Source organism: Ceratina calcarata, unplaced genomic scaffold, assembly GCF_001652005.2.
Source record: "Ceratina calcarata isolate Rehan_Ccalc_2016 unplaced genomic scaffold, ASM165200v1 scaffold72.2, whole genome shotgun sequence".
In the NCBI taxonomy this organism is placed as follows: Eukaryota; Metazoa; Arthropoda; class Insecta; order Hymenoptera; family Apidae; genus Ceratina; species Ceratina calcarata.
In genome coordinates, this window is record NW_017178472.1 from 512,906 (window position 1) to 524,421 (window position 11,516).

The 11,516-nt window shown below is 32.2% G+C and overlaps 2 protein-coding genes across 17 annotated transcripts in view; one reads left to right on the plus strand and one right to left on the minus strand.

Moving 5' to 3' along the window:
• The window catches only part of LOC108630328 (dystrophin, isoforms A/C/F/G/H), a 447,367-nt gene extending 444,355 nt beyond the window's left edge, over positions 1-3,012 (minus strand). For 3 of the 9 annotated variants that reach the window (XM_026817961.1, XM_026817956.1, XM_026817960.1), the window contains exons 1-2: positions 2,611-2,945; positions 2,022-2,112 (exon numbers count right to left, since the gene is read on the minus strand). In XM_026817961.1, coding sequence (XP_026673762.1) covers positions 2,022-2,112 — 91 coding nt within the window. In that variant the 5' untranslated portion in view covers positions 2,611-2,945. Of the gene's footprint in view, positions 1-253; positions 1,269-2,021; positions 2,113-2,610 lie in introns of those variants that run through there. The other 6 variants (XM_026817954.1, XM_026817963.1, XM_026817962.1 and 3 more) reach the window with 6 other exon arrangements.
• Positions 3,013-3,861: 849 nt separating this feature from the next.
• Positions 3,862-11,510, plus strand: Nedd4 (E3 ubiquitin-protein ligase Nedd4). 8 transcript variants are annotated; one of them, XM_026817965.1, is made up of 16 exons: positions 3,863-4,903; positions 5,027-5,479; positions 6,804-7,004; positions 7,078-7,238; positions 7,539-7,704; positions 7,793-7,908; positions 7,982-8,099; positions 8,643-8,792; positions 9,224-9,274; positions 9,352-9,625; positions 9,703-9,827; positions 9,907-10,136; positions 10,206-10,327; positions 10,415-11,054; positions 11,162-11,304; positions 11,372-11,510. In XM_026817965.1, the coding sequence occupies exons 2-15, from the start codon at positions 5,318-5,320 to the stop codon at positions 11,262-11,264; spliced, it is 2,619 nt and encodes an 872-aa protein (XP_026673766.1). In that variant the 5' UTR covers positions 3,863-4,903; positions 5,027-5,317; the 3' UTR covers positions 11,265-11,304; positions 11,372-11,510. The 8 variants fall into 8 exon arrangements, with proteins under 8 accessions (XP_017889146.1, XP_017889147.1, XP_026673766.1 ...); XM_018033650.2 differs by having other exon boundaries at positions 5,176-5,479; XM_018033652.2 differs by having other exon boundaries at positions 5,295-5,479.
• Positions 11,511-11,516: the final 6 nt, after the last annotated feature.

The window sequence follows — 11,516 nt, forward strand, 5'->3', positions numbered from 1 at the left end:
ATTTCATTCATATTTTATAATTTTTTTAGTACCTATGAGAGTTCGAAATATAACAAAATTACAGTAGTCCTGCAAAAGCATATCTTTGGATCAAAGACCTCCCACAGCGTCGCGACTTCAATTCTCCGACTAATTTGATCAATTTCAGACATTCATCGAGTTTAAACGCAAATAATCGCACGTATTCATTCTGTGATTGTTTCTACGAGTGAAGCACACCAACGTACACAATATTATTCTTCTGTATACTTACAAATATCATTATCCATCCTTGATTTCACTTATAGTCGTACTTGGAAAGTCACTGAATATTCTTCATTTACATGTTTTATTAAAGTACGTAAACTTAGCACATGCACAATATAATTGTATATAGTCCAGCTAACACACTGATAAACACATTATATTAAGCAATTTACATTTTCTTTCAATACTAAATGTATTGGTATCTACATAAATAGTTACTGTTCATGTGAATTAAGCAGCATGATTTACTTCTTTTATCACGATGTCAATGAACGTATTTAAGTAGGTATTAAGAGCTTGTAAACAATCTTAATATCACTCGTTATAAGAAATATATTACACAATTATTATTATGCATACTAAGGATTATGTAAAATTGAATATTCTTTATTTAATTAATAATGAGCACAAGTTCGCGTGACCTTTTTACACCGACGAATTATAAATCGAAATACGTATGCATATGTACATAGTTGACTCGTACGCGCAGATCAATTTCACTTAATGACAGTTTACTGAATAGCACAATATAATACAATGAATTCACGTATAGATTTCATTAACAAGGAACAACCTCGTTCGGAGCAGTCTTTCGTCGCACTGTAAGGTGTCGAGAAGCTTGCCTGGTAAGCGATCTTCTTTTCGAAAGTCAGCGCCGACGCATCAAATATCAAATTCGAACATCAAAGAATGAACTTCATATTGCAATTTGAAATATATGCATCTGACACTAAAACTTCACCACAGATGAAAAACTCGTCTAGCTATAATACTCGTACTCGATTTCAAAACGTTACAAAATTTATTTACTTAGAGTTTCTTTAAATGTTTCGAAGAGACGTTTCAAAGCTTCACGCACAAAAATATGCTTCAAAGAATTAAATTACACATCTGATTGAAATGTTTCAAGGTTTACGTGCACTCGTCGCTGTTCCTACACGATATGGACTTACTAAAAATATCGTACTGCTCTAAAAATATCGTCACATGAAAATTATAAACTCAGAATGGTACACAAAGAGTGACGTCCGTTGACATTAAAAAATTTTACATGTCTAAAAAGTTTTATTTAAATGAATATATATAGTCAGTAAAATATACTTGTTAATATAGTCAGAATGAATAGATATCCTAAACATTCGAAAAAAACATACTAAATAAAAGAAGATAAAAATAAGAATTTTAGTCAAACATTTTTAGTACGAATTCGTGTGCATATTGCAATTGCTGAAAAATCAGTAATTTAGTAACACGTTCGAAAATAAAGACCAGAAGTACCATTCAAGAAATTCCCGAGGTCAGTACATACTTCACAAGTTCGTCGATGTGATAAGGCACATTATTGACAGCATTCGGTAATATTTGATTTCGGGCTATTAAAGAGAGGAAACGTGAATACAATACTCAGTAATTGAACAATTTAAATTGAATGCAACTGTGTGACAACAATATGATTTCTTTGTACATTACATGTCACGATTTATTATATTCCAAGGCAAAGTAAAACACGTTATGAAACGTGCGCTCGGACAGTTAATCATCTTTATTTATAATTCCGTAAATGAAATGCATAGCGTCAGTAGGAAGCACACTTGTCTATGAAATGTAAGAAATGTATGTTTCACGAATTCTATTTCTATATAATATGAATGTCAATACAATATATTAATACTTTCTCGTATAAGTAAGAATATGTAAATGAGTGACTTCGAACACGTGTCTAACAAAACAAAGTAGAGCAGTTTTATTTTTGAAATATATAAATGTTTACTTACCTTTGATAGAAGATATTTGTTCCTCAACACTTTCACCTTCTCGCGGATCTTCTTCGATGTGGACGACCCAACGAATTTTTCTCGGTTGCATCTAGAAAAATGTACAACTTCTTTTGATGGAGAAAACAAAATTTGGTTCGCGGTGACTCATTACGCGCGTAACATTGAACTGCACTAGTGTTCGACAATCAGTAGTTTACACTGCTTTTAAAGTCGACATGCCGGTATCGGTAACGATTATTTTTTACGAATAGTGTTTACAGATGATACGAGTAGAAATAGATTTCCTCAATCGTAATTTCAGTCTCCGCTTTCACATAATTGTGTAGGATACTAAATTAGACAATGTTTGAAAAGATTGTATTTTGTTTACAATTAATTGTGACAAAACCTTGCGAAAATGCGAAACACTGTATTATTATTCGATTTTTAATCTTATCCTTCATCTTTATAACGCAACGGGATTTCAATATACGAACATTGCTGATTAGATGATAATGATTAGATATGTCGTAATCATGAATCAAATTAGTTTTAATTATCGTCCTGCTCACGTAACCCAGTGAACGCACGTACTATATTTAATTACCTCAAACGCTGCCGAAGATCATTGAGAAAATATTTATAAACACGGTGTTAATGAGATCGCGACTGAATACACTATTGCGAAGAATAGCCGTTTCGCACTGACAATGATTTGTCTATCAACGGATGTGACACTGTATTGAAGCTATCTGGCGGTTCGCTGCATCCGTGCTACGATCATGCGTGCTCGAACGTTGACTTTTACTAACAGGAGAATTGTCAGAACTTTTACACCCACGAACTTGTTAGTTAACGTGTGTGAACGATCAGAGGTTTCGTTCAAGAGATATTCTGACACGCGCGAACCACACTCTTAAATTCTCCTCTGTCATTAACTGAACACCATTCACTGCCAGTCCCTTTAACACGCAACCTACCAGCGCTATAAGGAAGATTGAAATAGATCGAACTCAATATTGATCATATTTGTTATAATCTACAATCTAATTCTGTAACAATATTTACTACCATTTAACATCATTGTAAATCGTTAAAACAAAACTACCACTATTCAAGTATATTTAAAGAATTATATTGAGTTAGTTTTGTAATTAAGTATGAAATTAGTAAAATTGATATACATATATTAAATGCGTAAAATGCAAGTTTAACCAATTCATTTTACAATTTTAGAAAAGCATTAAAGGCATTAAAACGATACTATTTTGATATCTGTACATTATGAAATGAAATAGTTCAAAAATTGAGGTACGTACTTAATATATTACATTAACAATGGTTATCTTTCTACTTGCAAAATATCGAAGTTAAAAATCGCAAACATAAATTGACGTGTATAATTGATCAAACTATCGAACCACGCATGCGTACAAAATCAAATATGATCAGAACTATAAAGGTGTGTTTCCACATCGACGAGAAAAACATGTAATAAATAAAATAAATATGAGTACCCCAGAAATTTCCTGTCTTCGACATATGCATATTGTTCTCGAACTCATTGTCAGTGTTCGTGAAGAGATAGAGCAATGATTATAAAATATTTGTGTAATTAGTGACTTACTAGATTGCTAGTAACAAATGGAATCTAACACTGCCTACTAGAAAAGAAATAAAATCCCCGACCTAGAGCTAACGGAACGATAATCAGCAACTCGACTAATAATGTTCAAAATATGTTTATGACATTCAATTATAATTGATCAAAAGTTAGAGATTGGTTTGGTGGTAGGGATGATTAATATTTCATTGGTCTACAGAGAACGAGTCTCACTTTTCTTGGCGTAGATGGCGCTTCACATTCAGGTTGTATCAGGGAAATACTTACCTGTCTGTCAAATTTTAATTAAAAGAAAAATTTCTTATTCTTACTAAGAAAGGAGTTGATTGTTCTTGTTACAATAGAGCACCTTTTTATTTATACGTTTAATTATCTGTTACACTAACTTGTCATCTTTCATTTACATAATATGAAATATTGAATCAAAATCCACTTCTAAATTAACGATCATGTGTGCACAATTCGTTCCAATTTTAATGATCACGATTATAATATAATGTGTAAACCAATTAATTCATATGGTAATGTCTCTTTTTAGAAATCAAGCTGAATCCTATGTTATTATGAATTACATAGACTATATAGAAGTCAAAAACGTGCACAGGCAGGCCGATATATGTTATTGTTGAGTGTACCAGTGGTAATCAAGATCATTCACAAATGTTTGCCTTCACTAACAATAATATAGATATGTGTGCACATATGTAACATGTATATGTGTATATGTATTCCTCTAAGTTTTGCTGCATTATATGGTTGAGCACTACTGAACAATTTGATCTCCAACTAAGTATTCACTGATTATGGAATGGAAACAGATCAAATATTTCAATGTCAACTGATCTTATCTAGTATCACAGCAGAACATATCCTATGTGGCAGCATTAAGCAGAATCAAGAAACAATTCTTCAAAACATTGATAAACATATATGAATTTTTATTCACACGTAACTATTTTTATGTAACTGCTTCAAAAATATTTTTCCTTATACATAATTGTGGGATAATTACCTGTATCTACATACCTGTATAATATGTATACATCTTTATCAAGCTGTTTCACTGTACTGGTTAATTGTATGTTTGTATAAATACATGTTATCAGTTCAGTGATTTATTAAAGCATTCCTTATCTGAAGCAGTTTTACACTCTGCGTTCATATTGGAAATAGGTGATGTTGCAATTATGAACGAGCACACATTCCCATGTGTTGAAAGTTGAGATACAAGTAAATCAGTAATCAGTTAATAGTGAACAGTGAATGCTAATAGAAGGTATCAATCTCTAACATATTTATATTGTTTGTTCATTTTGGTAACAATTTCTTATGATCTATTGTTAGTATTTAATAGTGCACATATCGAAGTGTATGTACTTATATAAATATATGCTTAAAGGACATCGTTCAAAGTTCTTGATGTGTGTTGTTTTATTGAAAGTATTACACGAGAAATAAGAGCAGAATTAAGTTTACTTAAAAGTGTACATAAATACTGCCATAAGATGTTACAATTAATTGTGATTGAAATCCAATTTTCTACTAAAGGTCATTAACAGCAATTATACAACTGCGTCTCTTATTTGCCATATTCTGATTAAACTAGTTATTAAAAGTAAGACACATGTAAGAATAATAGTGAATAATAAGTGTGTTGATGTGTAAAGTGCTGAAAGATTAAGAATACAAGATGCCAGGCACTTTAACATACCCAATATATGCTGGAATGGCATCACCTCCTCGAAGAACACGTTCTTATTCCTGGAATACTCAATACCGCTCTGCATCTCGGGTTTTAGAAGTTAATGCAAGACCAGGAAGAGTTTCATTGGCAGAGCAACCTACAGTACACGTAAATAATTATATTCAGTTATATTTTTGGATCTAAGTTATACCCATTATGTTAACATTCTTGCTTAGAATTGAATTATTCTTATCATTGTCGTATCTTATCTCATTCAGAAATCGAATTATTATACATATTGTTTTAATCCTCTTATCACTGTAAATGACCATTCTGATATTAAGACAATATATGAATTATCGGAGAGTACTACAGGAAAAAATGCATTACAAACGGTGTGAGTCACTTTTTGCGTGTTTCGATTGAAAATTTATGACTGTATACTTTAGAATGCAATTACATTTAAAAACGCAATACTTCTGATTTCGATAACATTGTTCAACATTATTTTACATGCGATGAGAGAAATCTCCGCTTATAAAAATTCGGAGAGATGTTCGCACGCGCATTAGAAGTGACGTATTCCTCGAAACGTGACTACAAATTTTTGTTGCTTTCCACATTGATTAAATCACGAAGAATGTGACGTATAGAATGTATATTACATTGTCTCGTGGATATTTTCTTTACTCATGTTGAAAAAATTAGATTTTAATCGCATTTGAATATTTAAAAGGAAGTTAGCCATTTTTAAACGCGAGTATGTCATATCCGTTTTGTTCATGCAATAGTGACGGAGGGGGGTTAAGACAAAATAGGTTTCTTCATGGCATATAAGAAACTGTGAACCTCGTTAAATTGTAAGAAACTGTGATCGACGATTAGAAAAAAACCCTTTACACCTAACGTTAATGGCAGAGAACCATGCTTACGGATATAATCCGACGCCCGGAGCTGATGGGGAACCTGTACGTAACTATTTTGACAGTTTGACAAGTATAGGTTGGATTTTTGATTGATAGACTTTAGAAAGGGTGTTACTTTCAGAAAGTTGTTAATTTTGTGATTAGTAACATCGTTGCATCGATAATGAAATTTTTATATTTCCGATAATTGAAGATTGATATTCTTTTACACATTTTTCTATCCAGATGCATTAATAATGATCTTATTAATTGGAATTTATTAATAATATTGGTATTGCATATCTGCATACATAGAACCACACTTGGAAAATGTTCCTTTTTGACATTTCACGTGTATCATTTTATTATGTGTCATCTCATAATATTTTCTATTTAGTAACTCCAACTTAATGAAATTTACACTTCTTAAGTAGTGTGCTGTACCATAATTTTGAAGAAACAATTTAATTGTGTATGTGATTTTATTTTTATCATCATTTGAAGTGACGATTTCTCATCATTTTTTACTTGGCATTAAAAATTACATCATGGTAGTAACCATATAATTTCATGTTTTTCTTACACAGAGAGAAGATGCTACCAGCAAGCTGAGATTGAAAGTGATCGCTGGACACCATTTAGCAAAGAAGGATATTTTTGGTGCCAGCGATCCATATGTACGTGTCGACTTAAATACTATCAGTGGTGATCAAACAATAGACTCAGCACTCACTAAAACTAAGAAAAAGACTGTGAATCCTGTCTGGGAGGAAGAATTTATATTTAGAGTAAGTTTAGTATATTTTTTTTTTTGTATTAAGGCAAATGGAAAATATTAATGAATATGTGATTTATCATTAGGTTAAACCTATTGAACACAAATTGGTGCTACAAGTATTTGATGAAAATAGGTTGACGAGAGATGATTTTCTTGGAATGGTAGAACTAACATTGATCAATGTACCTAAAGAGCAAGAAGGTCGTACGATTCCTGCTAGGCGTTATTGTCTTAGACCACGTAGGTAAGTACATTTATATAATATGCTTAATGCTGAGTACTTTCATATTTTAACGTTTAATATGTTCAGCTTCTAAATTGTTTTCGAACTACAAATGTATTATGTAAAATATTTAATAATCGTTTATTGTTTGTCATTGCTCTTATTTACGTGTGCACTGTTATAATATTTTTAATTAGTTCGTCCTTTTCATCACGTTTAGTGGCCATACATCACTGATTTTTATAATTAGTTCATTCAAATATTTGTTTCGTATTTTTCATTTGCGAATGCAAAATGATTAACTTACGAGGATATGGCTAGTAATCATTCCAGTCAGCGTTCGAGAGTGAAGGGTACCTTGGAAGTATACCATGCATACATTTCGGATTCATCAACTGTGGAGAATGACAATGGAGATACTGCATCTGACTCGGGAGGATGGGAGATAGTGCAACCAGTTAATAGTCCGGTGGAGCAGGCTGCGGATGTATGCATAATTATGTTTATGATTTGAAAATCATAAAAATTCTTTACCAGTATATGCAAAATAATATTTGAACGAAATATTTTTATAGATAATGATGAACAGGCCTCTGCCACCAGGATGGGAAGAAAGACAAGACGCAAACGGACGAACGTATTACGTTAATCATATAGCAAGATTTACGCAATGGGAACGTCCAACAGAATCGTATGTATCGAATATTACCCATGTTTTCTCGTAAATATACATGTGATGTTAAAATATTCCCATTTATTTGTAGCACTACTACACCTAGTGGAAATATGGCAATGGAGCGAATGTTTGATAATGCAGCTACTGAATTTCAACGACGTTACCACATTAGCGCGGATGAAGATAGACATAGAAGTTCGATTCAGGTAATATCATGATATTTATTATCATTTGTATGAGGAATGTCTCAAATAGTCTGAACTTTTATTGTTTAAGTAATTGTATTGCTACAAAATACTCCATTCCATCTATTTCAAAATTTACATAGATTAAATGTGTGTAAGGATTTACGCACACACGCACAAAACGTATGACTTACGACTTTACGTAATCTTTACGAGTTTGCTTCATAACGTAAAAGTAGGATAGGATTGACGATAAGACTTTTCATGCTTTTTATGTTCATGTCTTTAACGTATATAATAAATTATTAATATTGTAGTGTTAATAATAATAACAAAGAACTAAATTATATTTTAATTATCAGTATGTGTTTTCATATACTATAATTATCATTATGTTGCAATGTATGACCATACGAGTGATTCATTAATTCATATCATTTTGCATGAATTATTGAAGTGAAATAATATTATGTATCTTTTAATGTCCAAGCTTTATAATAATCTTCTAACAAATGTAATAATTAGCATGCAAAATGTAGCAAATCTTGTGCATGTGTGTGTAAGGATGGTGAAGTTCTACGCGAGGAAAACGAGGATTCTGACGCGAGAGATTATGAGATTGAGAGTCATAGGGGAGGGTTTAGTGGGGATACATCTTCAGACTCCGGACGTTCTGTTGATCAACGTGGCTACCTTAGTGAATATGAAGACCAGGTACTCATCTATAAACATATAACGCTTTGTTCATATTGAAGAAATAAAGCTTATATAAAATTCACAAGAAATGTGTGTTCCTCATTGAGAAAATAAACGTTTATATCACCTTTTTCTTAAACGCAATCCAAGAGTTGCGAAACTTCACCATATAACTGTATTACAAATTGATAGTCTTGAAACTTATGTTGATTTAATATCCTTTGAATGTACCTTTTCCTAATTTTCGTATCTAATATGCACGATTCTGATTAATGTACTACGTACTAACATAGTAACGATAAATTTGTAATGTATTAAGAGAATGTTAACACCACCGTAAATTTCCGTATTGTACATAGACTATTACACAAGCGAGTTTGTTATGAGAACTTTTAAAACATGTAAAATTTTATTTTTTATGTGAATATGTGTTAATATTATACTTGCAGAGTGATGAAACCGTGGACAGTCCTGCTGGATCTAGGCGATCATCTGAACAAGTTAGTATTATTGCATTATGAATATTTATGATGTATGAATATTTTGTTTTAATTTATTGCTATTATTGCATGTTCAGATTGAAAGTCCGAAACCTACAATTCCGTTAAGTGATGAAGGATTACCACCTGGATGGGGTATGCAAATAGCTCCGAACGGTAGAGTATTTTTTATTGATCATACTGCAAGGACAACAACATGGATCGATCCCCGAACAGGACGTCCAAGTTCGATACCTAATCATATTGCTCCTGCAACGACACCAAGAAGTGATTTGGATCAACTTGGCCCGCTTCCCGAAGGTTGGGAAGAACGAGTTCATACGGACGGACGGATATTTTTCATTGATCATAGTACGTCAAGATTTTATTAAGTGTTGAAAAATTTGAAAATAATAGTTTTTATTCTATATTTTTGTTTTTCTTTATAGACACAAGAACAACGCAATGGGAGGATCCACGTATGTCTAATCCTCAAATTGCTGGACCGGCTGTACCATATTCGCGAGATTACAAACGTAAATACGAATATCTTAAGTCTCAATTAAGGAAGCCTGTAAGTATACGATACTGAAAAAAGTTTCTTGGTAAATTCGTTCCTTCTTTATTGTTGACTCTTTGAATTGTTCTTTCAGAATAATGTTCCTAACAAATTCGAAATAAAAGTTAGCCGAAATAATATTCTAGAAGATTCGTACCGCATTATCAGTTCAGTCAACAGAGTAGAAATATTAAAGACAAAATTATGGGTTGAATTTGAAGGGGAAGTCGGTTTGGATTACGGCGGTCTTGCGCGCGAATGGTTTTTCCTACTTTCTAAAGAAATGTTCAATCCTTATTATGGATTGTTCGAATATTCTGCTACGTAAGTATACAGACATCTTTTACATGACGTAATATATATAGAAATGAAGTAATGATTAATACTTTATAGGGACAATTACACTTTGCAAATTAATCCGTTCTCGGGAGTATGTAATGAAGAACATTTAAATTACTTCAAATTTATTGGTCGCATAGCGGGCATGGCTGTTTACCACGGAAAACTGTTAGACGGTAAGAAGTATTTTAATTATATCGAGAGTATTAAACATTTCTTAAAGAGATGGTGTGTGTGTAAATAAAATTGTAATTTCTTTTCAGCATTTTTCATTCGACCCTTTTATAAAATGATGTTGGCTAAACCTATTGATTTAAAAGATATGGAGAGCGTTGATTCCGAATATTATAATTCGTTATTATGGATCAAGGAGAACGATCCCAGTGAATTGGAACTTACATTTTCTGTCGATGAAGAAAGTTTTGGACATACATCTCAAAGAGAGTTGAAACCGGATGGTGCTAATGTACCATTAACAAATGAAAATAAGGATGAATATATCGCTTTAGTTATACAATGGCGTTTTGTCTCAAGAGTTCAAGAACAAATGAATGCATTTTTGGAAGGTTTTAATGCTCTTATACCACCAACGTTGGTAAAGATATTTGACGAACACGAATTAGAATTGTTGATGTGTGGTATTCAACATATTGATGTACGAGACTGGAAACAGAATACATTGTACAAAGGAGACTATCATGCTAATCACATCGTTGTTCAGTGGTTTTGGCGAGTAGTGCTTTCATTTAGTAACGAGATGAGATCCAGACTTTTACAGTTTGTAACTGGTACATCAAGAGTACCGATGAATGGTTTTAAAGAACTTTATGGTAGCAACGGACCGCAATTGTTTACGATTGAAAAATGGGGTACTCCAGAAAATTATCCAAGAGCTCATACTTGGTAAGTGTGTAATTTTAAGTCAACGTGAAACGTTTAGATTTGAAATATTTAAAACACAATAATTAAATTGAGATATTTATAATTTGAAAATTCTATCCCGGTTTCAGTTTTAATCGTATTGATTTACCACCTTACGAAAGTTATCAACAACTCAGGGAAAAATTGGTAAAAGCGATTGAAGGTTCTCAAGGTTTTGCTGGAGTGGATTAGCACGAAATACCCCTTTTCATGATGATATCTGTAATATAATGTACATATATACAAACATATGCATACATACCAATGTATACTATCTAATATGATTAACTATTTAACAGGATATACATTTTTCTGCACTCTGAAGACTTAGATATCTTTTGACTGCTCGTTACGACATTGAGACAAATCGGTGAAAAGTACGTTTAGATATTACTTAAAATACTATCAATAATTAACAAAAAAATGTTACGCATGATGCACTTT